This window comes from Geospiza fortis, unplaced genomic scaffold (genome assembly GCF_000277835.1).
Source record: "Geospiza fortis unplaced genomic scaffold, GeoFor_1.0 scaffold171, whole genome shotgun sequence".
NCBI lineage: Eukaryota > Metazoa > Chordata > Aves > Passeriformes > Thraupidae > Geospiza > Geospiza fortis.
The window spans coordinates 2,664,032-2,689,574 of NW_005054313.1; the positions used below are offsets into that span (position 1 = coordinate 2,664,032).

The window sequence follows — 25,543 nt, forward strand, 5'->3', positions numbered from 1 at the left end:
TTTGAAAAACAACACTGACGCTAAAAATAAGTAATTTTACTCGTAAGTACCTCATAGCTTATTTGCAGATAGTTGTGCACTCTGAGAAGAAGAAAAAAAAATTGTAATAGGCCCTAGGTCAGCTGCATTGATTTAATGCATTACTTAGGCTGCCAGAGCAGAGGTAGAATCTCCTCGCACTGCATTAGGAGCGCCTCAAGCCTCCGTGACTCCTTTTGATCAAATCTCTGTGAAAGATGAGTGTCATGCCCTCTCCAAGCCAGCTGTGAGGGGACTGCCCTGCGACTGAGGAGCGCGCTGGAGCACAGCACTCCGGGGCAGCGAGGTGAGAGCTGGCTGCAGAGGTGAGAGGCAGACACAACTTCGTACTGTAGGTCTGGAGAACACCAAGGGGGAGGATCTTATTTCACTCCCCTGTGCACAGCCTGAGCATACATCAGACCTTGAGGTGCTCAGAGTCAGACAAGAGTAAAGAGGCGTGTGATGGTTCTGCCTTAGTACTTGTACAGGCAGGAGTGTTTCCAGTACTTCTTTGTACAACTCACTGAGGGAATGGGAAACTGTTTTATAGCTCTGGAAACATAAGCACAGTAAGAATGTCTGAGGTAAGGAAAGTTCTTTGCAGTTCTCTATGAATGTATGTTTTTACTGTGCAACTTTTACTTGTGGCTATGCACTGTGGAGATATAAAAAATGTTGCAATGGTGTTGTTTTGGGTAATGAACAATGGGGATGAGAGCTGTAGGGAGCTGTGCTCTCTATTTCTTAATTATGAAAAGATACTGTAAAAGTAGCAAACTAGTTTCTGTAAAAAAATAATCTGTCTTTTCTTTCTGCTGTTCACTGTAAACAACTGTGTGACTTTCCTGTTCTACAGTAAGTAATGCAGAATTGCAGGCTGATTATAAGCAGCAGAGCCATCACTTGTGTAATTGTTTTCCAACTGAAGTAGTAGCATGTAAATCATAAATACTTGACAATGTTTAATTGTACAAGTCCTCAATATGCATTAATAGCAGTAAAATCTGTGATTTGTGACTCAGATGTGTTTTGAGTCAAGTGCTTTAACCAGATACATTATCATTATCATGACGTATAAATGCACTAGAGAGCAGACAACAATGTAATTTCACTACGAAGTTCTTTAGAAATTACCACTAAAGTGGAGTGTAATGTATGCCCTTTATGTACAGTTTATTTTTGACTATTTAGCATCCAGAGAGTAAGGCAAGCAATTATTTTCTTAGGATCAGGCTCTTGTGATGCATTTCATTTATTTATTTGGATTTTTTTCATCACATAGAAAAATAAACATGGTTTAATTGTTAGCTCATACATAATGAGGTTTTGTTAGATGTGTTTAAGATGCAGCATTTTACTTTCTGGTTTATTAATTGGTCAAATATTTCCAGTTGTCTGTGTAACGAATTCTTGGTTTAAAAATGACGAGAGGGCAGATCACGAACCCAGGGGAGGACTACTGATATACACAGGCTGTGGTTTATCCCTCTGTAAAATCCTATGGATAAAAAGCGACACTTTTTTCCTCTTTCCTTTTCTTTTCTTTTTTTTTCCCCCTTTTCATTTTTAGATATTTTTCAGTTTGAATAACCTGGGAGCCAGGCAACATTCTGGTGTTTTGGGGATGTGGGAGAGAGAAAATAAAATAAACTAGTTTTGTTTTAATTTAAAACAAATCATTGTTTGAAAGGCATTTAACAGTTTTCACATCTGATCTGAAGTTGGATTTTATTGTGCTCGTTTAGTTTAGATTGTTGTTCAAGCAATTCCATATAAATTTTTGTAATTCATGTAACTACTTGGCTTCTTGAACCTCAGGAGCTGATTGTTTGTCTTATCTTTTGGTGAGCTAACTCTGCGTTATGTTGCAAAACCTTGGGGCATGTTGTGTTTCTTCGTGTTCCTGCAGTCTGCAAGTGAAGTCAGCTTCATTAGTTTCATGATGGCACATCAGTACATGGCTGGTGTTGCCGCTTCCTTCAAGCTACTCCCGGAGCATGATCTGGGCTGCCTTGGTTTGGATAAGCTTGTAAGGATTTGTCAGCCAGATGTGACAAGATTGTCAAGAGGCAAGTAAAGAAGGAGATCTGATATTAATCAGTGCATAGCTTGGAGCCAAACTTTCTCAAATGCAGTGTAGTAACATGTTCTTCTCATTTACTGCTTCTCTTTGTGGCTATAGAACTGCCACTGTCTGAGTTTGACGGTTAAAAGGGATGCCAGCTAATAGTCTTTAATTGTCAGGATACAATTCTAGGTGGGAAAAGATCATATGCTTCTATTTTTAACATCTTTTTGGAAAATAAGTGCAGTTTGTTGTAAGATATGCAAGCTTTATGTTAGACAAGAGTTTCTGTTTCTGTCCTTTGGTTTTAAAACAGTGAAATTGTGGCTCACCTCTCAGTGCTAGAGGAGTGGGAGGTGGGGGAGTCTCACTCCACTCCAGGTCATGGGGCAAAGTGGGTCCATCATTATTTTAACTGCTAACAACAGTGCGTGTTGGTTTGCTTTGTTCTAGTGATTAGAACAATATACACTGAAGAATACCTTTCTAATTGCTCCTTTTACAGAAAAGGGAAAAATATGGACTTATGAAGAACGTATTAGATATTGAACTAGATTATTTACCATTATATGCTGATAGGGTTTTTTTTAATTATCAGTGTAATTGTGCAATTCTGTTTGAATTAAGCGTTAGAATTTTGAGCCGTTTGCAGCTTTATCAGACTTTTAACAATAAGTGAACACGTAAAAAAAAAACTAATCTTATGGAAAATACATTTTTGTTATACTTAATATATTATATAGACTTTTGCTTGATTGATTTCTTAAAAGTAGTTATCTGTTTATTCTTTGAACTACTGAACCATCTGCCACCTATTCAGAACCCTAAGAATAATGGTATCTGCAAACATATACAAACATTTGGGAGAGCTGAATCTTCACAGAAATAGGAGAAATTATTACAAATATCGGGTCACTTCACGGGTTTTTCTTTGAACTTCTGCCTCCTAAGTCTGAGGTGAGCTTTGGCCTTTTGATACCAAATGTCTTGACTTCCAGCTTCCGTGTCTGTTTGTGATACTGTTAAAAGATCTGTTCCTACATATTGAGCGTGTCATTCCATTTCCAATCCAACAAGCCAGTGAATTATTTGGTTTGCAGTAATAAAGACTTCCTTACAATGATGCTAAATACACCTCTGATAAAAGTAGAAATGTTCTTGTTTTGGTTTAGATTGCAGCTTTTGTTCCAGGTACGTGCTCTAAAAGCATTTTGGGATGATTTGGCATTTAGCAAACATTTTTAATGCAGATTTGAGCTGAAGTTTAGGTATGGATCTAGAATTCATTATTCCATGAAATATCCACCAAAAGTAAGGGATAAAAATTGATTTTGCCCTCTGGGTCATCTCCTGTCCTTTCTGGCTTCAGTGGTGCAGTAACTCTCACAGTTCCTATGTGCTGGAAACGAGCAGGTTTTGTCCTAGCAGATGCTACAGTTGAAGTTTTACAGCAAATGTCATTGCCTGTCTTCTTTTTAGTTTTTATTTCTTATTATTTTTTTCCTGTCATTTAAAAAAATCCTAGAGATTGAAATTTCAGTATTGAGACTCAAAAAAATATTATTGAGGGAATGAGCAAAAGTGGCAGTTTTTAACCGACTTCAGTAATTTTAGTAAAAAGAACAATATTTCATTCCACACTTTAAAATCATTAGAGAATTTAAACAAAGGAGGAAAAAAATGCTATTTTTTAACTTCAAATTTCAAATATAAAAGATGATCAATGAAAAATAGGTATTTTTTCATGTGAGAGAAACTGATGTCTGAAAGCCAGGTGAAAATTTCCTCACCTGTGTTCAATAAAAAGGAATACTGAATTTTAAATTGTGAAATTACCAATGGAGCTACACTGTTGCGTAAAATATTGCATAACTGTAGCACCATAGATAATATCGTGTATGTGTACAAATAGTGTTTGGGTTTAAAATTTATGAAATTGCATTAAATGGAATTGTGTAACACTAAATATTTCAGAGAGCTGTTATTTCACTTTTATTCTTTAATCCCTGTATTCAGTCCGTAACAGGAAAAAGGAAGAGATTTTAAGCATGTATATTTTATGGCTTTGAGACTTAAGCAGCGGTGCGAGGAGCTGAAAAATTTAGGATTGTCTTTAGAACATTAACTCATCCACATTGCACACATGCACCATTTTATAAAACACATGAAGAGTTAAAGACATATTTTAAAGGCCTTGAAATTGATATATTCTAATATTCCTCATTTCTCTGATACTTGTGCATTTGTGTTAATAACACTTCTTGCTAGCACAGGGCTTGGAGTTAAATATTTAATTCATCTGCAGTTCGTGGCTAGATCTGTAGCTTCAGCATTTAGTGTGGCATGCTTAGCATGTCAGTATGGATAAGCAGTATGTACACAACTTACTTGTTAGATTAAGTAGCTTTATTGCATAAAATTTCACACCCTTTCTGTCCAGTGACTCACCTTTACCCCTAAAGTCTGACCAGTTTTTCACATCAATATGCAGCAATCTGTTACTTATCTTTGAAATGCACTAATAAGAACGATTTTTCCCTTAAATTTATTAAAAGGGGACATTACTTTAGTATCTTGTGATAGATACACTGCTTAATACCAGCAAAATGTTTCTGACCTATGCAGGCTAGGGCAGGTATGCTGTGGGAACTGTAGCGTCGCAGTCTGTTTCAGAATCAAAAGTAAATAACTCTAAGATAACGACAGCATGATGGTTTTTCCTTCCTCAATTTGTATTTCTTGTTTTCATTTCCAAACTAAACTGTAAAAGAGGCTCTGCCTATGTCCCTGAGGTGGACCAAGCTGTCTGTCAGCACTTACCTGTTGTTAACAAGTGAGATTAATTGCAGCATAAGCCAGTCTATCTACAGCCATGCTGCTGAATGGCAAAATGAAGTTCTACTGTCCGGTGCTTTTTGTTTAGAGTAGCACTCGAGTGTGTGTGCTCACGCTCACATACACACACACACGAATTCTTCTCTCTTTATAATTATTTTGACAGTGCCATTAACAAGAGTTGCCCTAAGGGGCCCTGTAGGGTAAGTGACATGCATGAGGAGTGATTTTCATCCCACAAGTTATGCTGTGATTAAAGCCTGGCCTTGCAGCGTGGCTGCCTCTCTCAGAAGCAGCTCCTTGTGCTTCCTCGCCTGCCGCAGTGCCCGGGCTGCCCCGAGCTCCTCTCCCTCTGCCATGAGAGCTGCCACGGGGCCCCAGCCGGCCCTGGGTTGTGAGGAGTGTCAGCTCAGTCTCTTGTCTCAGCTCCTCACTCCTAGGACTCTTCTCACATATCAAAAATTTTTAATGAAGTGGTGACATGTGGACTGTCTTTTAAATCCGCAAGAAAGGTTGCTTTGACAGAGTGGTGCCATCCTGTGAAGGTATTGTCTAATTTCACTTCTATCTTACTGAGCTCATTCACTGTCCTCACATTTTTGTCTGTTTTTTGAGGACATTTTAGTCAATTATTAAAAGGACAATTAAACATTCTCAATTTAAAGTGCTCAGTTGCCCCCACAAGAGAGATTTGGTCAAATTCTAGGCCAAAAATTGTTTTGTTCAGTCCCACTGAGGGGGAGGGTAATGGAGTAATGCAATTTGCTGCAGGCTCAGGGTTGTAAATATCCTGATTATGTGTCGTCTTAGGCTGTGGATGTTTAAAAGGAGGTCAGGTTTTGGTATCTGACCCCAAATAAACAGTATGGATATATACATAAGGATCCAGATAATTAATGGGTTGTATTCCATTGTCTTATCTAGAAAATGTATTCAGCTTGTGGCCTTTGTGTACTTCCAGAATAAAAATCATAACATAATTCTTCCACAGAACGGGGTAGTGGGAGTTGAGTGGTAGCTACACCAGCCAAAATTTTCAGTAGAATAGGGTAAGATCAACTTCTAAATCAATGGTTGGCCTCTGAAACAAAAGCTTTTTGTCTGGACATTTCAAATGTTCTTGCACCTCCTAAGCTTGGTAGGAATAAATGGTTGGTGTGAATGAAAACCAGCCAGATTACCAAGGAGCCATTGTCAGATTAGGAACTGAGCTGTGAGTGTAACTTTGTGTTTAGTGGCACTATAAAAAGCAAATTATGGCCCACCTCCACCTTTCCCATCTGTCTCCTAATCGGTCTCTTAAGCAGGAGACAATTTTCCTAAATTATTTTACTTATAAGAAGTTTGTCATATGAATCATCTCAGGCCAGAATTTTTAATGTGTCTGAATGGAGGAGGTTAGAGCTATTTGGGCAGCTCTTTACTCTGTCACATCTATGTAAAACTTTTCTCTACTTAATTAAAAGCTCAAAATACAGAAGATATCTGATATGTTTTCTGGATACAACAGGCTGCAGAGCTGGTTTGCTTTTTAGGAAAGTTATTTTTTGTTACTTATGTTTATTAAATAAGTATTAACAGCAGCTGTTACATTGTAAGAAACAGGTTTTTGATATAAGACTGTGAAAGTAATGTGTGCATTCAGTCCAATATAATTAGAAATCTTATAAGGACATTTTTCTTATTTTAATAATTTTTGTGTAATTATTTATTTTAAATATTTCTAAGCTTTAGTATAGAAATAATAGAGCTTGCATTAAGCAAGTGTAGTGGATTAGGTGGAAATGTACTTGAATGGAAATCCCTTTGTTTTGGGGGCTCAGACTGTGAAAGGCAGGCAGTGTTTCTGTGCTGTGGTGTTGAGGAACTTTCCAGGACTTTAAAGACATGACAGAAGGAGCCACCACAATCCTGAGCTGAACACGTGCAAGTTGTAGCATGGGCCAAGTCTTTGTGCAGAGTAACTCTCAGGTGGGCCTTGCTGTCAGACCTGTGCATATCAGTGTGCTGCAGTGCACTGTTCTTGCCTTTCCCCATTCCCAGTGTGTCATCCCAGCTCCCCTTACAGGCAGCACAGGGCTTCCATATTCTGTCCATCCTCCAGGCATCTTGTTACCTCTTTGAAGTGAGCATGTCAGGAAGAAGAAAATGGCCCAGAGCCTTTCCTTGAAGATGCTGCAGGGGCCCTGCTAATGGTCTCCACAGGCAGATGGGATTCACAGCCTTTCTAAGCTGGCAGTACATTGAAACTTTAAAGGAACAATTAGAGGTACAAGGTGCTTAATCTAACAGATTTAATATCAACATGCATTTCATGCCTAATTGTTGGGCTATGTCTTCAACAAGTGCTTCCACCATCTAGAGCAGCCCAGCACATTTTTTAATTGTATGTGAAACACACTGGCATATATTTTAGTTCCAGTAAACTACGGAGAGCTCAACAGTGTGTTGAAAACTGAAGTCTGTCTGCAGGAAGAACAGACACAAGGACTAAATATGCACTGTAGAGTGGATGGGGGGATACAAATACATGTGGGATGGATAAAACCCCAGATATTAGTCCGATATGGGTAAGCTGGATTGTGATATAGTGAAAGTAAGGTGAACAAAATGTAAATTGAGAACTTGTTTTAAATCATGACAAAACTGACAGACTGTGTTATTTATCAGCAGAATATATCCCAAGGGAAAGTGGCAGAAGTTGCCTGACAAACAATGGACAAAGCAAAGCTTTGCTCATTGTATTGTGTGAAAAAGGATGGCACTGAGAGAGCTGCTTATGATAAGGGATTTTTGATTTGTCTCTGCTTTCAGTGATTGTGCAAAAGATTCAAGCACAAAAGTAATCAAGTGTAACTCAGTGAGGAAAAAGGAACTTATTTAAACTCTGCAAACACAAGAAAGCTGGTGGGTTATAATAAAAACTGGGAAGAAAAAAATATGGACCAGAAGGGCAACTTTGCACTCATTTATAGTTACTGTTCTCTGTGAAAGGTGCACGCTGATTTGGATTTAGCCTTTGAGGTAGCTCTGGCTGTACTTTCAATTTAAGAGATGGAAAGGTCTCTGTCCCTTTACTTCCTTTGCAAATATTTTACAAGGAGCAAGCAAGAAAATACTTCCAAATAACCAGACATATGTCCCATGTTTAATTTTATTTCTTCCCCCACTGTAAATCATGCCTTTCTCCACAAATGTTGTTACTGTGGAGCCACTATGGGTCTATTCTGCATATATGGCATTTGTCCCACTTCTTTCCTATAGGATTAGTGCCCACCAGAGCACATACCATGGTGGCTTACACATATTCAGTGGGATTACCACTGATGATGATGAGATGGCCGTAGGAGATGCAGCTTGTTGCTAGAAACCCTCGAGAGAGGGCAAGGAAAGCAGTATCTGCTATAGCTCATCTAATGAAAGTTTCTCTCGTGTATTTGTTTCATTTAGCTCCTCTTCCTTCTTCAAACTTGCATTTTAAACTGATAAAAATTTCTAAGCCCTGCCTGCAAAATGTATTCCTGTACTCTGGCATCAATGACACCATTTTGTCGGTAATCCTTGTAGCAGAGCAGGGAAGCTCTCAAGCTCTTGATGTGATGGCAGTGGCTTGAAAAAAAGCAGCAGTTTTTAAAGTGGGGAGAAACTTAGTGCAAAAAGACAAGGGTTTTTCTTAAATGCCAGAAAGTGCCAGAAGTGAAGGTGCTATCCTGTGCATTTCTGTGGTTAAATAGCACCAGGGTAATGTGGGACTTGCTCTTCCATGTTACTGGTGTCTGCACTTGCAGCCCTTGCTGCATGCAGACACCCAGAGCAGCTTAGCAGCATGAGCACAGATCTCCAACTCGGTCCTGACAAGGTCTTCAATATTTCCTTGCTTCTTAATTTATTTCCCAAGCCAAAGTGCTGTCAAACCAGAACCCTCTTAACACTGAATGAGATTGGATACACTTATCGTGCCCTTCTTGTCTTGCTGCTTTTTTTTAAACCTGTTGTATGTTGCAAGTAAGCATAGATCCCGGGAGACTTCCTCAAACTTGCTTTGTGAAATGAAGCCTGATTATATACCCAGAATCAGCATGAGTATGTCCCATTAGCCTGGGCTTTTCCTTAGCTCTGAGGGCTGTGAGTGGGTTGCAAAGAAACATTCAGTAACTTTTGAAGCATAATTGAAGCCACATCAATATCTGGCAAAAAAAGGATGTGAGCAGGCGTGACTTTCAGGCAGCACACGTTAAGATGCAGTGATTAGTAGTCAGATGCTTTTCAGTGACCAGTTCAATGGTTAATGTCTGTCTTGTAATGAGGGATCATTTTTATTTAAAGTTCAGCATTCAGATTCCCACGGTCATGCTGGTAAAACCACAGAACATTTTGATCAGTCTTTTCAACTCTATTTTTTAAATGAATTAAGAAAGTAGGTCTGCTAATGGATTAGGAAAGATCCATTTGTGAAGGAGAGAGTGACTGGAAAGCAATACCAAGATCCTTGATGATAGCATAAGATTTAGTTTTTTAGACCATCTGCCTTCTGTTTCTAGAAAATGAAATGAAATAAATAATGATTGGAATGAAAGGGTTGCACTTTAAAAAATTTCCACTGTAATTTCCTTCTACATTTCCAATCCTTTAATTATAATTTTCAAGTTTTGCATCTATGCAATAGACAAAGTTATTTCTTTGTTCTGCAGAATGAAATTGTGTGTACATTCCACTTGTTGGGAAAATAAAGCTTATTAAAAGCCTTGATATAATTACAGTACCTTAGAAGAGGCTATTAAGGACAACAGGATTAACGGGCAAAAGACAAGGGTATTGTTTTCATGAAGTATTGCTAAATTTATTTTCAATAAAATCTGATATGTGTTAATTTGGAAGATAATCAAGGTGCATATTTTACAAATACCTTTTGAAGTTGAACAGTGACAATTAATTGTTATTCACTGATTATTTCAGAAGTTGATTTTGCTTTGTTATATATTCTGTGTCTATATATATGATTATAAATGTTGCTAGAAAAGCTTTAGGAGACATGGACTGTGACAAGCACAAATGGAGTGCAATGCTAAAAACCTGAAAAATCAGTTGTTTCTTTTCAGGGATTCTTTCAAGTAATTTAAGTCAGCACAGATCCCCCATTCAAGGGTGCACCTTTGATATGCACCAGGATGCAAGCTAACTCCTTCTAGTTTCCAGAAGCAATAATGTGACTTGAGAGAGCTTCAGTTCAATATTTGGAATAGAGGGGGAACTCTACTCCCTTTGTAACAGCTGCTTTCATATATGTGAAACAAAATGCCCTCTTTTTACTTGTTCCTGTTTTGGCATGTGCAGTCTTCTACATATACACAGGAAAGCAAAATAAATACGTGTACCATATAGAAGAAGACTCTTACAGAAAGCTATGAAATGCAAAATTTGATGTGGTGTATCTTTCTTGTCCAAGTACACAAATTAAATAGAAAAAGTAGTTTTAAAGGTCAGTGATTTGTGGAACATGTCCAAAGGAAAAGGAATGAAAAAAATTTTGAAAACCTCAATTAACTTATCATCATGACAGCTTTTTTCATTGTGCAGATTTCTGCTACTTCTTGCAGAAAAAGGAAGTACTCTTTTGTAATTTTGTCTGAAGGGAATGTAAAAGATGCGTTTATGGAATGCGCTGCACCTTACTGAACCTAGCAGGGTTGCCTGTGGAAAGGCGTCAGTCCAGGCAAGTCACAGAATATTATGTATGGAGAGAGGCAGAAGACTCAATCTGCATTATTGTTTGATATCTTGTGGTAGAAATGAATCCACAGTCAACTACACCTTTTCTCCCCCCAACCTTTCCATAAGAAATTTATGGCGTTTTATTGTTATATGGAAGTGTTTTAGGATCTAAGAGAAAATACATCCTCCATTAAAATGAAGCAATACTGCATAGGGTATTGATGTGTATTTTATGACTTTATGAGGAGCAAGAGCTTTTCTCAAGAACACAGGATTTTGCAACAGCTCCTTTAAAAGATTAAAGGCAAAGTGATTCAGAGATTTGAAGAGCCCTGTTGCCACTTGTTCCAATTCTTCAAATAGAGGCAAACCTCAGCATCAAGTCACTGCAGTTTGGAGATGTGCATGTAAGGCAACTCCTGGATAAGCCGGATACTGAGATTTTTAAAATCTCACTCCAAGTCCATTACTGTGAAGTACCAGACATCCAAATGTCATGAACATGCTTGTTTATATGTTTTATATGCAGTGTCCTCTTCTGCCCTGAGTCAGCCAGAGGCTGTAAGTATAAAGAAATGCCCATTGCAAATCTCAGTGAAATTAACTTTCTGCCATGTACTTTTGAGTTCAAATGTTTCTTGCATCCATCTTTCATAGCAAGTTTTCAGACAATCAGGCTTCCTTCTCTGTTTCCTGAAGTGCCAGTGCGGGAATGCAACATTTCAGTTTTTCTTCAAATCTTATCTTACTTTCCTATGGGTATTTTGAGGAGTGAAGTCCCCATTTTGCATAAAACCTTAGGAGAGGAAACATTAATTTAAAAGAAGAAAAATGCCAACATTTTACAATTGCATGAACTCTTTTTCTTTATTATTTCAGTGAAGATATTCTGCACATCAATTTCTTTGCTTTCCTTCCCTCAATAAATATTCTGTTTATGCAGGAACTATTCTCAGTGCCAGATTCAAGCAGTGCAGAATTCTGCAAAAGCTTTGCTCTGTAGCAAATCCCTCTGGAGCTTTAACTAGGACCTTCAAGTTGTCTGTTTGCCTTCTCCAGCAGATGGGCACATACAGAAGAAATCATATATTCCAGGAAGCAAGTTTGTATCACCCCATTGATTAGGGACATCTGAATACTAATTTGATTTGCATTATAGATGACCTTGGTGAGACTAAAGTGATGTACAAATTGAACAGTGCAACTGGTGTTCTGTGTGCTCTCTTTTGCTTTCAAAATGTGATTGTTTAGACTTTGAAGAGTTTGGAGACTTTGGAGTACTTTTTGGTGAACTTTGTCACTGAGGAGCATTGATGAACTCCTTTGTCTTTGACAGAATACAAATATTCCATGTGAATTCTGAGTGTGTAGGGCATGGCATCTGTGCAGAGCTCATTAGAATTTGCTATATTGCAGTATGGAGTGCCAGCAAAACTGCGAGAGGGGATCTTTCCTCTGTACAGCTTTGTTTTCAAACCTTCCTGAGAAAGTGATCATACATGAGGATCATAGCTTAGATGAGTACATAATTTATAACAATAATTGTTATGAAGGTGCTTCAGCCTAAGTAAATCCACAGAAGTGTTGCTATGTATACTGTTCAATATTCTGCTTCCATTTTACTGTAGTGTTTCTGCTGGTGACTTGTATAACTCAGGCTTTGCCTGGATTATTTACATTGCACATTGATAGGTCTGTGTTGGTATGTTAATTCTGTCTTCATGTGGATTTTATGGGGGTACTGTGGATGTATAATCTGCACACTCTGAACAGTGCTCATATATTACCTATCATGCTTTCCATTGATCTCTAGGCTATCCGGTGCACTCTCGTGAACTGTAGTTGTCAGTGTTTCAAACCTGGGAAAATAAATCAGCGACAATGTGACCAATGCCGGCATGGATGGGTAGCACATGGTAATATTTGTTTTTACAATCTATAGAAAACCATTTACGATCCTCATAACTGTTACATGCTTTTTGTGTCACTCCTCACCCCCCACCCCAATATTAGTTGCATTTCATTTTCTCTTTCTCGGGACTCAAGCTTATTTACGTTTTGTGATTTTTATTTACAGCCCTGAGCAAACTAAGGATTCCAAACCTCTACCCATCAAGCCAAGTAGAAATAGTTCAATCCAATGTTGTCTTTGATATCAGTAGCCTCATGTTGTACGGAACCCAAGCCATTCCTGTGCGCCTTAAAATTCTGCTCGATCGGCTTTTCAGTGTTCTGAAGCAGGAAGAGGTGATACAGATTCTCCATGCTCTGGATTGGACACTGCAAGATTATATACGTGGATATGTGCTACAGGTATTTAGTGGTGCTTTTAAAATAGAAATATGACAGTTAAGTAGTTTTCTATCTTAGTTTTCTCAGTGGTTCACAGTGTTAACAGCGTGGCACATCTGAAAGGCAGTAATAGACATGTACGAGCTTAATGCCTGAAAAGAAAGGGTGGATTTCTGGTGATTGGTCTCTTTTTTTAGTTGGACTTAATTGAAATCTTTCTACTTGCTCAAATCTAACAACAAAGGTAAGCAAAAATAAAAATCAAAAGTTACTGGTAGTGTATCAAAGTAAAGGCTTTAGAAGTTGTTCCAGTATTATTTAAACAGTGAGTTTGCTTTTATACAGCAGAATAATACATCAAGAAATAAACTTACCATTATTTAAAACACCAGGGACAATATTAATCTCTGGTAGTGCTATCGACCTTACTGGAGCAGCAGCCAGAGTGTATTTGGCCCTATGTGCTTACACTGATGTTAGTCCTTGCTGCTGTGGAAGTTACCTTTTATGTAAAGTAACATTATGATCTTACATTATGACATGAATCAATATTTAATGGTCTTGATAATCTTGCTTTTTAGTGTTAGGATTAAAAATATGGAATCAATTACCTTGAACCTCTATCACATGAAAAATTTATAATGTTACGTTCTTCATCGTCTTAGAAACTCTTACATGCACTGTGAAAAATCTCAGTAGGCCATCAAATACATGTTCTGTGATAAAATATTTATTGTAGTTATTGGGAAAAGTTAGGCATAGCTAGAGTTTGAAAGAACTCCAACACTAGTGTAATTACAGCTGTGCTCTGTGAAAACTGGCAATAGATCAATATAGGTTCATTTGTTCTCTGATCTTAGTTGCTTGGAAGATTATTAAACTTGCAATGAAAGAATACTTGACTTAAATGAGGAGCTAAATTTTGGTCTGATTGCTCCATCTCTCCTGTCTGTACTTACAGGATACTATCTGTTGTTCAAATAACGTGTCTTAATTTTTGTGAAAAAAATAGTATATTGGAAAGTATTACTGTCAGTTCAGGAAGAAGTAATATGACCAATGTGATAAAATTTGCAAGGAATTATCACAGAATTCACATTAATCTCATTAAATTGAATGTTTTTAATTTTTGCTAGAGAATGAATTTTAGTCCCTGAAAAACATTAGAGATTTGAGGGGAAGTATTTTTTGTTTGCCTTAACTAATGTCTAACTCATTTTAATATTTTTGGCTTTAGGATGCTTCAGGAAAGGTGCTGGATCACTGGAGCATAATGACCACTGAAGAAGAACTGGCTACTTTGCAGCAGTTCCTTCGCTTTGGAGAAACGAAGTCCATTGTAGAGTTAATGGCAATTCAAGAGAAAGAAGGGCAGTCGATCATAATACCACCACCAACTGCCAATTTGGATATTAGGGCATTCATTGAGAGCTGCAACCCACACAGTCCTAATTTTTCTGCTTCCTTGGACAAAATGAGTCCCACCAACATTCATCCTTTTGAGAATCTTGTAAATAACATGGCTTTCATGCTGCCGTTTCAGTTTTTCAGCCCAGTGCCTCCACCTTTGATAGGTTCACCACCAGAAAGACATTTGATTGAGCAAGGTCAAGAGCATAGCAACGAAACCAAACAAGATCTTCAGATACCATTTTCTGAAAGCAGTTTCTTAACTTCTAGTTCTGCACCATTTCAAGTGGAAAATGAGAGGAGCATAAATGGTCCAGATATCACTAAAACAGAAGATGATGCCCTTTTAAGTGATTCCAGTTCACACAATACAGCAGCCAAGCTTGAAATGACAGCACTATCTCCAGAAAACAAAATGAAATCTGTTGAAAAAAATGCTGGGCCTAGGAAAGGGCGTGTCTTCTGCACTGCATGTGAAAAAACATTTTATGATAAAGGTACTTTGAAAATACATTACAATGCTGTTCATCTGAAGATAAAGCACAAATGCACCATTGAGGGCTGCAATATGGTGTTCAGCTCTTTGCGTAGTCGAAATCGTCATAGTGCGAATCCTAACCCCAGACTCCATATGCCAATGAACAGAAATAACAGGGATAAGGATCTAAGAAATGGTTTGACCATTGCTGGACCTGGAGATAGTAAAAGGACAGAATTCACAATTTTAACTCCAGATAGCAGAACTATTTCCAGCTATGCCAGCTCTTGTACAGATTCCAAAGGCCAGGCTGGATTTTCCAGTATTGGACATAATGGTGTCCTCTTTCCAAACCTGAAGACAGTACAGCCTGTTCTTCCTTTCTACCGTAGTCCAGTCACACCAGCTGAGCTTGCCAATACTCCAGGTACTCTTCCTTCTCTGCCTCTTGTTTCTTCGTCCATACCAGAGCAGCTTGTTTCCAATGAATTGCCATTTGACATGCTCCCCAAGAAGAAGTCTCGTAAGTCCAGTATGCCCATTAAGATAGAGAAAGAAGCTGTTGAGACACCCAATGAAAGTAGCGATGTTGCCAGCTCTGAAGATGAGTCACGCCTGCAGGGGGTAAGCGATGGAGAGCTTGAGACCTGTGAGCATAAGATAGAGAAGCGGGTGACCGACAGGGTGGAAAAGCACCCCCATTCAGGTAATTCATGGAAATCTCTCTCTGGGGTAGAGGGCCCAAAGTATTTTGAATCTGTCTTTGCACCAAATAACAAATACATCGAGGATATCTCTGAGAATGAATTGCAACACTGTGAGAAAGAGGTTAAACCAGAAGAAAACCAACCATTAAAAATAGTTTCCCATGAGATAATGTATGAAGATCCAAAACACCACCACAGTGATGTTATAAAACCAATGACTGAACCCCCCATGTATATTAAAGAGCAGTCAAAGCACGGGATTCCTAAAAATGACTGCCCTGAATTGCAACACCACTTGCTGACCGGGGGCTTTTTCAGCACTTTGTCAAACAGGGGTGCTGCCATTCCTTGTTTTGAAGACTCTAAAGATATGGATCATGTCAGTCAACATGCACTAGGGATTCAGAAGGAAGAAAGCCGCTTTCATTGTGACATCTGTAAGAAGACTTTTAAAAACCCTTACAGTGTAAAAATGCATTTCAAAAATGTACATCTCAAAGAAATGCATATTTGCACAGTTGAGGGCTGTAATGCTGCTTTCCCTTCTCGTAGAAGTCGAGACAGGTAAGAAAATTATAAACAAAATTGTATTTATTTTACCATCACAATGGAGCCTAATTTGAAATTAAAATGAGTGTTTGAGGAATGGAGCCTACAAATATTTTCTGTGTATCCTCGTATAACAGGTATGATAACTTATCAGAACGTTCTTGAAATGAAAATCCATTGAAAGAAACATTTCCTTTCCACAAGACTACAAGGTATTAAATAAAGCCATGAAAATTTCATAACTGATGAAGACTGCAGTAGCTGAAAGAATACTTTAGTACATAAAGGGAAAGCCATAAGGGTATGAATTCAGCAATTTTCCAGTAGATGCATGTGTGGACTTACATGTTTAATATGTACTTTCACGTATATTTTAATGTATACAATGTTTTTAAAGAAAAAGCAATGAGATCAATTTAGGAATCTTCACATGCCCTTGTCCTTTCTTTACTCAAGGATTTGGAACAGACTGGTGAGAAAAAGCCCATAAGAAAAGCAAGATTAGTCTTTGTCAGTCCAAAATTAACCTTATGCGATGGTAGTCAAACTAACAGAATCTGGTGTTTATCCACATTAGTAGTGCTTTTCTGTGAGATTAAATACTAATTTCTAAACTAAAGCATGAGCTTGATTCAGTTTAATGCTCATTTCAGTACTGTATTGTTGTAATTATTTTATTTCAGCCTATTATGCACATAAACTGAGCAACAAGTGACGAAGCTTTGTTGTTGACCATCAGTAATGTATCTGAAGCAGTCAGTGATAGGTAACTAACCTATTGAAGTGTTACAAGTTTTCCAAGTGTGCAGCGGTGTTAGAGCAGCTTTTGGCTGCAGGAAGCATGCCTGGATAGTAGTTGAGAGTGACACGAGGTTTAGATTGTCTGTAATCTGCTAGGAGTGCTGGAGCCAGCTGATGCAATCCAGAGAGAGGATGAGCTGGTCTCTGAGGACTGGCCTCTGCATCTGAGATGCGCAGATTCATCTGCTGCTGGCAGGGCTTCATACCCTGCTGCCTGCATCTTTCCAGATGTGAATTCCTCTCCACTGGAATTGCGATATGGGCCACAGGAAAGAAGGCCAGCAGTAAGATTTGCATTCACATGCCACAAATTCCTTCCCACACCAATATGTTGAGATAAGTTTTCACATAGGTGCTTTTGGAAGATGGGTTAAAAAAAAAAAGGCAAGCAAGTTCAGAAGTCATTTCACAAGCTTTGTACAAAACAATAGTTATTTGTAACAACTTCACAGAAGTTTCTAGACATTAACATAGAGTAGCATGACTACAAGTGCTAAATATTTCTGTGCCTTTTTGAACAATTCATGGCTCTGTTTAAACCATGATGGCAAGAAGAAAGACAGATGTTTTACCAGTATGACAATAATACCTTCAGCCTTCTAGACAGAGCCTATAAGTTCCCAGTGAGCTGATTAAAAATATTCAGTGAGGAACAGTGATTCTGTATGTTTTAGTGGTTTTAAACTGAACCCAGAGGTGCCCATTTGAAAACTGCAAGTTGCATATATTTCAATTTTCCTTTTTCAAGGAAACTCCTGTCAAGAAAAGGCTCTGTACTGATGTGTACAGCTGCATCCTGGACATGGTTAGAGTACATGGGATCATCAACATTTTTTGCAAACTCAAGTGTCAATGCTTTCCTGCTTTGTCCATTGGGAAAGAATCTTGTTTCTTACCCACCTTGGTCCATTCTCTGATCTCAGTTCAGTTTACAGGTTTTTAGTCTGCCTCCACCTCTTTTAGGCTTAGCACTGGATCTAGCAGAGCAGACAGCTACCCCCAAAGCAAGTGAGAATCTGAAACATTGATTGTTGTAGAGTTCTTACATAGAATCTGATATATGCCAGTGCAAGCAAGTTCAGAAACCCAGTCACATGTGTAAATTGTCCGTGTGTGGTAGTTGGTCAAATCTGAAGTATACAAGTCATGCATGCTACTAAATATTGATTTTCCATGTTTTTGTTTAAAGTCATTGTGAAACAGCTGCTAAGTGAGGTGAAACACTTTCTTGCTAAGCTTGTCTTTGTTCTTCTAGACATAGTTCAAACCTAAATCTTCATCATAAACTTCTGACTAAAGATACACTGGAATTCAACAACCATTTCAATGCAACATACCTCTTGAAAGACATGGCTAAGGAGTTTTGCCAAGATGTCTCTTTAAAACAACACGTTGGACGTACTTCTGTAATCTTCAAAGGAGTGAACAGAACAGGCAGCTACATTTTTCCAATGAGCAAAATTGCAGAACCCTGTTCTGAGAGTTATGGATACGATCCATTAAATGATGGAGCTGTTCTGGATCTAAGCACTACTTCCAGCGTTAAATCTGAGAGCAGTGCTCATTCTTCTTGGGATTCTGACGGAGGAAGTGAGATATGCACCATGCCCTTGGATGATAGTGATGAAAGCTGTGAAGGACCCAGCCTAATGCCCAATGATGAACTCTACCAAGACTGTTCTCTAATTGAGAAAGCTAATCAAAACTTTATAAACTTGCCTTCCAGTTTGCCAATAACTTGTCACATATGTCAGAAAACATACAGTAATAAAGGAACTTTCAGGGCTCATTACAAAACTGTGCATCTCCGCCAGCTCCACAAATGCAAAATCCCAGGTTGCAACACAATGTTTTCATCTGTTCGCAGTCGGAACAGGCACAGTCAAAACCCCAATCTGCACAAAAGTCTGGCTGGGTCACCAACTAGCTTACAGTAAGATCAGACTGATCTAATTTATTTCTGCTAAGAATTAATCATTTCAATTAAGGAATGTGTTAACATTAGTTTTATTTAAGCTCATTTGACTTCTAGCTCACTCAACAACCACAGTCAAATTCTTTTCTCCTGTGTGCTCTCCAGCAGTTTCAGTTAGCAAAGCTTGGTGCTGTAGTTTTTGTGCAATTGTTTGATGTTGAACAGCTAAAACTTCTGTGAGGAAAAGAAGACATCTTAGAAAGGGGGGTAGTAGGGAGACATTAATTTAAGTGTTTCTGATACCTGTGAAGTATTACTTGCCACAATAGGAGCTTCAAATGAGAACCATCATTGCTTGTGTTTACATGTTAAATGGATTGTTGTGTTGTGTAAGAAATGAGTAATGATTGGGATGAGTTTCCTCTGGTTGGATTGAGAATTTTGAGGCTACCATTTAATTCCTGAGACCTTAGTCTGAAGCTGACTTGCAGTGTTAGTGGGACAGAGTATATGTACCTAACTATATCCCAAAATCCAAAGGAGAAAATACAAATTTGGGAAAACTGCATAAAGTCCAAATCTTCTGAAAATCCTGCAGTCCTTACTCTTTAAGTTTGCATTTCACTTCAGTAAATATTACAGTATTTTGGATTTCTTAGAATTTAATACCATTTGCTTTGCAGGAAAAGGGGCTATTTAACTTGTTGGCAGAATAGCCTGAATAAATCTGAGACATTCTGATAAATTGTAGTGGTAGAAAGAATTAATAGGTTAAGCTAAAATTTCTAAACTGTTGCAAATGCATCCATAAAATAAGGGGGAAAGTAAGCCCTTTAATTTAAAATGCACTTTTTGAGTTCTACTTTCAGAAAGAGAAGTTTTGTTAAAAATAGGAGGGGAAAAAAAAAAGGAAAAAATCCCCAACCAAATATCCAAACTTCTTAGGAGTTTGAGGGTGCAGTTCTAAGCCTCTGAGAGAAAGTGATTAAATGGATGCAGTAGATAGATACATCTTTGATGCAGCAGTTATTTTCTCTTACCAGTGGGGGATAACATGTGTTGATCTTTGTAACAATGGAAGAATGCTTATTCTCATTCACACCTCTTTTAATAAGAACTTTGTTCAATATCTGTTAAAATGTTTCATATCTTTGAGGTTGCCCCAGTAATTAACAGTATTCTGCATTACATTCTATGCACTTAAGAAGACTGGCCTTGCATTGTATTTAAAAACACTTTAATATTTAATTTGTAGTCACATCATACAAATGCTGTGTGTGTACTTGTGGTGTGTCCTTTTTCAATCATTTGCAAAGAGGAAAAGAAATAAGAAAGCAAGTCTTTTACAGTCCCTTTTTTACTTTATTCCACCAGTGGAATTCTGTTGATCAATTCTAGTATGCAAGCATGACATTGACAGCACAATCTGTACATATTATACCAAAGTGCTTACAGTATTTGTGGTTTCTAGAACTAGCCTAGTTTTCCAGTATAACTGGATCTTAGTCTTTATTCATTTTTGTGACTGAATAAAAATAGACTGAAATTCAGGATTTGATATGTATGTAGAAAGAATAGTACAATGCTATTGCCATATGTCTTGATGTTTAACTTATTCTAAAAAATACTATGGTATTGTAACCATTTCATATTGTATAAAAGAAACAAATGTGGACTGATTATTTCACCAATTCTTTTGAAAACTGGTTTGTGTGTGAGTATGGGTTATGCAAGGAAAAAAACATGACACAGTTGTAAATGTTTGTGCTCACTAGAAATGGTTTCCATGCGTTCTGTAAAGTAATCTTCTATTTTTTTAATTTACTGTAGGTTTATGTGATATTTAAAATAATCCATTTGTGCTTGAAGCCGTCAGGAAAAAAATATTAGCCTGCGGAACATTGTGCCATTTCTTTGAGGTTTTGTGTTCTGGGGGAATCGGTGTTTTGGTTTTTTTGGGGCGAGTAGAGTGGTGTTTGTTTTGTTGAGGTTTTTCATTGTTGTTTTCTTTGGATTTTTAGTAGAAACTCATATCAGTGGGGGTCATAGTTTGAAAGCTAAGGGCACAATCACAGGAGACACAATTGCTCCCAGCCTTTTGATAGTATAAATCAATTATTTGTTATCCAGCTATTTCAAGCTCTTTTTTTTATACATATATATATACATATATATATAAACCTCTTTGTTTAATCATTAACTGGTTTTTTGAAACAAAATGTGATGTAAACAAATGTAATGCCCATTTATTTAGTTTTCACTGTGTCAAAAAAAAGAAACACATTTGTATACCCTAATAATTTTGTATGTGTTAATAAAATCCAATAATAATGCCTCTGGTTGATTCAGAAAAGTAGGCTTTTTTTGCTTTAAAATACTGCTATTCTTAATTTTTATTAAAAAAAAAAACAATTTCTGAGAACACATTCTGTCTGTAGAGAGCACTGGTTTGACAATGATACTAACTTATTCCATAATAAGGAAGTGTCATTATATTAATGAGCCATTAGATGTAATGCAATAAATGTTGTCAGATATTTTATTGATTTTTTTTTTCTTTGTGCAGTAGGCAAGGGTAGAGGTTCGTTTAAAAGCTGTCAGCTAAACGGAAGGTAAATATCTCATCACTGAGAACTACACTGAAAGATATTTTGTGCTCTCTTTATTCTATATACTTTGGAAGGATTTGGTGGGGGTTTTTTGTTATTTGTCCAAAATCTGGACAGGATGGGAGATTTCTCAGAACAGGCTAACCCTTAGTACTCCTAGAGCAGCATATGTATCTCATGAAGCGTTTGTGTAGCTCCCTCTTCCTAATGACCACAATGTGGCTGGACCAAGCCTTGACATCTCCTGTTAGTTTTAAATACGTGTGATGCTTATAGCAGCCCGTATCACATATTCACCACAGATGTTGAAGGAAGTAACCTCACTTCAGAATAGTAGTACCATTATTTTTGGAGCTTTTCAGAGTCGCTCTGGAGAGCTGAAGCAGCTTCCCCTGGCTGGGGCTCAGTTCCAGAGATGTTCACATCTGCAATCTGTGAGTATGTGCAGTTGGGGGATCAAATCTTTGCCTGAGACTTGAACTGGGCCTGGGCATGCCCACCCTTGCTACTTGAGTATGTTGCTCCTTTTTTATTGTTCTCTTTTTTCTTCTCCCTTAGAAAACAAGAACCTCAAAAACTAGATCCTGTCGTCTTTCTGTGGCTCCAGAGGAGAAGGTACGGGTGCACACTGTGGGGTAGCCACTCCGAGCATCCAGTTTCAGAACACAGGTATTCTGAATAGTTTGTGGTAGCAAATCTATGTCCCTCTGGAACAATGAATGTCCTGGTACTTACAGGAGTATTTGCAGAAATCTATTTTGAATGGAGTGTAAGGAATCTGTTTTTACAGCCCCAGTTTTCTAAGTACTTTAAAAAGAACTGTGGCAAAACCAGAGGCTGTTGTTTCTAGTGAATCTTTACTGAATTTATACACTGCAAAACCCAGCAAAGTGGAGAAACAAGTTCTGAAAATACCTGTCTGATGCCTTGCATTGAATAGGGAAGCCTAAAAAACAGCTAAACTACTTGGACTTAATCCAGGGATTTTTAAGTAGAGTGCCAGGTCCTTCTTGAAAAAGGCTCGAGCAATTTCTGATTAATCAGCAAGCATAGATTTAAGAAAAGCGACTAAACTGAAAACACCTTTAGAGTTTGAGATACAGCCCATAAGGATTCCATTCAGCCTGCAAGTAAGCATTCATTTCCAAGCTGAAATGAGAGTTTGAACTGGGAAGGAGACAACAGTGCAATAAGAGGAGGAAGGTTGGATCAAAGGTTTTGTTCAGAGCAGCATTTACTGGCAGTCCCCCTGATTTGAGGGAAGGGCAAGACACGGTTTGAAGTAGAATTAAGTATGCATAGCATGACCGAGTCAGCTTTGAATGACTTGGAAAACTCTCGAACAGATTGCTGGCTAGAGAAATTTCCACATAACCTCAGCAAGCATGTTTCAGAAGGTAGACTGGCTTGTAATTTCCCCTTGCCTTCACCCCTCACCCCCTGGCTCCCCTTGCCTTTTGGCACTCCTTGGATGAGGCGAGGTTGCTAACTTGGAAATGTACTGTTGAAACGTCACCCTGTTAAACTGGAGTCCTGTCAGCTCAGTTCCCTGTGAGCACCCTCCAGCTTTTATGTGTGGTCTGTAAAGAGGCAAAGGAAAGGTAACACCGTGAGGTGACAGTCCCTCTCTGGTGAGCACTTCATCTAATTCTACACTGGTTTAAAGCTTCATGGCAGCATTTGTAGCCTTTTATATTGTGTCTCTGTAGCTCCTACCCTAAACTGGTAAAACTTACTGTGAATTACTATCCATTATTGCCTGCAGATGCTTGTGTTTAATAAGCAGAGAAATTGCTTTGACTGCTGAGTGCGGCACTGAAAGGGTTTGTCAAACTTGTGCTTGCCAAAGTCTCTAGCAAAACTCTTTGTAATTTGGACTGTGAGGAGCACCATATATCAGCATCATTCTACAATTTTTTAATTTTTTTTTTCTTTTCAATAACTTAAGGCCAATTCAAACATGTCTTAAGTGTGAGCTGATTCTTTGCTTCAGTCTTTTAAATCTTTGGTCATTATTCTTCTTGTTCTGTAGTTTCTGCTCATTCAGTGTAGCGATTTACAAAATGTGTTATTTTTACAATATTGCTGCTATTGTTAACTGTCCTGCATCTGTCACTCTTTAGAAGTTTGCAAATTTAGGTAGAGGCAGTCATTGATGACTGTATGCTCTGCCAGTGTTTTCAAGTCTGAGAAACTGTCAGGACTGTGAAATTAGTTACCACTTTTTGGAAAGGCATGTTGATGGCTGCTTGAAAAAAAGTCCTAGATGGACATACCATGTACTAGCAAAAGCTCAAGCTTCCCTGTCATGTGATGATATGAGAGAAAGAACTCTGTACTTTTGAAGCTTCTTTGCCCTTTTTCAGTCTTTGAGTCAGACTGTGACACATTTCCTATTCACTCCCTGTCTGTACATCTCCTACCCCAGACCAGTGTCTCTCAAGAGCAGAAGCCCAGTCTGCCCTTCTCACTGAAGCCTAAAGCCAGTGAGGGGACTGTCAAGGATGAACTGAATTATCCTGGATTGTTCTCACCTCCTTTTTGTATCCCTTCAAATTTAGAAACAGATAGTCCTAACATTTGTTCAGCAACAACAATAAATTGCAGTGGCTTTCTGATTTTTTAAAAAAGAGGATCCCATAGTTGTAAGTAATATATTACTGTTAAGGTATGTACTGAGCAACTTGCACTGCAGTAAAACTGAGCAGATGAAAAGATTTCAACTTGAGTTCTCATTTTAATTCCAAATTTATTATTTTTAACTATAGTCATTATACAAGCTGTTTTCTAGGAAAATATCTTATTTGAATCTGCTGATTTATAAGAATGACAATATGTATATGCACTTCATGCATAGGTGATTTATGCACACATATATATCAATACATAGTAAAATTGCATATGCATAGGGCTGCATATTCATGTTAAACCTCATTCTGTTCTCATTTATGGTAATGTAAGTTGGGAACAGTTTCAATGAATTTAGTAGAACAGGGCTTATAATACTGGAATCATGTCTCAACAAGGATCATTAGCTACATGTGTGAGTAAATAGGCCCATGTTGGCTGCTTACAGTGCTTTATAACTGCTAACTTACTAAAGCAGGTCAAAATATTACACTATGAAAGAAAAAACAAGTTTTTACTCATTTCTACGCCCCCATCTCCACAATAAATTATTAGTTTGCGGGCAATATTTCGACATGACCAACATAACAACTGTACTAGTGTTATCTTTGCTGGTAAGAGAGCATGAAACAGATCCTGCCTAGATATAAAACACTGACTCTGAGTGAGCTTGGCCAGTTTAGTCAAGTTCAAAATATGGACAGATATGCCTTATGACATTCCGACAGTCTCCAGCCAAAAATTCTCAAAGAGAACAAAATGTGTGAGTGTATGGAGTGTAGAGATGTGGAGGAACCAGGAGCAGCCAGAGTGACTTCAGAGGAGACGCTAGGAAAACAACATAACTTACTGGAGAGGAGACGTTATTGCTGCTCTGGGAAGCCAACATCTGCACCTCTGTGTGGGATGATATAAACCTTACGTTGGATTCCTGAGCACAGAGAGGCCATGTGCAAGTGAGAGGTACACACAGGCTTCTCAGGCTGTGAGCAGCTCCAAGGGAGTGTGCCCCAAGCCAGCACTTGCCTAAAGCTATCCTGTGCAAAGTTATGCAAGGCTTGGGAATGATAGCTACAAAAATGGGGGCTTCTCTCTCTACAGAAAGGGCTGAGCTTCCCCTTTTTGCAATGGCCTGTAGATTGTGAGCCCCTTTGCCTTCCTGAGCATATCCAGGAAAACCTCCTTTGAGTGAAACCATCTACTTGGCTTTCCCAGCACTCTGCCTCCTGCTTTAGCACAAAACACCTTCACCCTCTGACTACAAAGGGCAGTGTAGCTGGAGCTTCTGCTGTACCCACTTATCCTTCAGCTGTTTCATCTCCTTCCTCTCCAGGGGAGGTGAGGGGCCCTGGTGCACCTAGGTTTTTCTCACTTCTGTGGAGTTTGATGAAAAACTCCAGTCTCTGTGTTTCTTTTTCTCTGTTTTACCTTGCACAAACAAGAATGAAGAAGAGCAGTAGCTGAGCATGAAACTGAGGCACTGTAATTTTGAGAGCAGCCACAGGATGGCTCCCAAGGGGG

At 38.3% G+C, this 25,543-nt stretch overlaps 1 protein-coding gene across 1 annotated transcript; it reads left to right on the forward strand.

The window, feature by feature from the left end:
• Positions 1–460: 460 nt before the first annotated feature.
• On the forward strand, positions 461–21,215 carry BNC1 (basonuclin 1). The gene is made up of 5 exons (XM_005419613.2): positions 461–605; positions 12,447–12,549; positions 12,711–12,946; positions 14,163–16,084; positions 18,126–21,215. Exons 1-5 carry the CDS (start codon positions 597–599, stop codon positions 18,805–18,807), a joined length of 2,952 nt encoding a protein of 983 aa, XP_005419670.1. The 5' UTR covers positions 461–596; the 3' UTR covers positions 18,808–21,215.
• Positions 21,216–25,543: the final 4,328 nt, after the last annotated feature.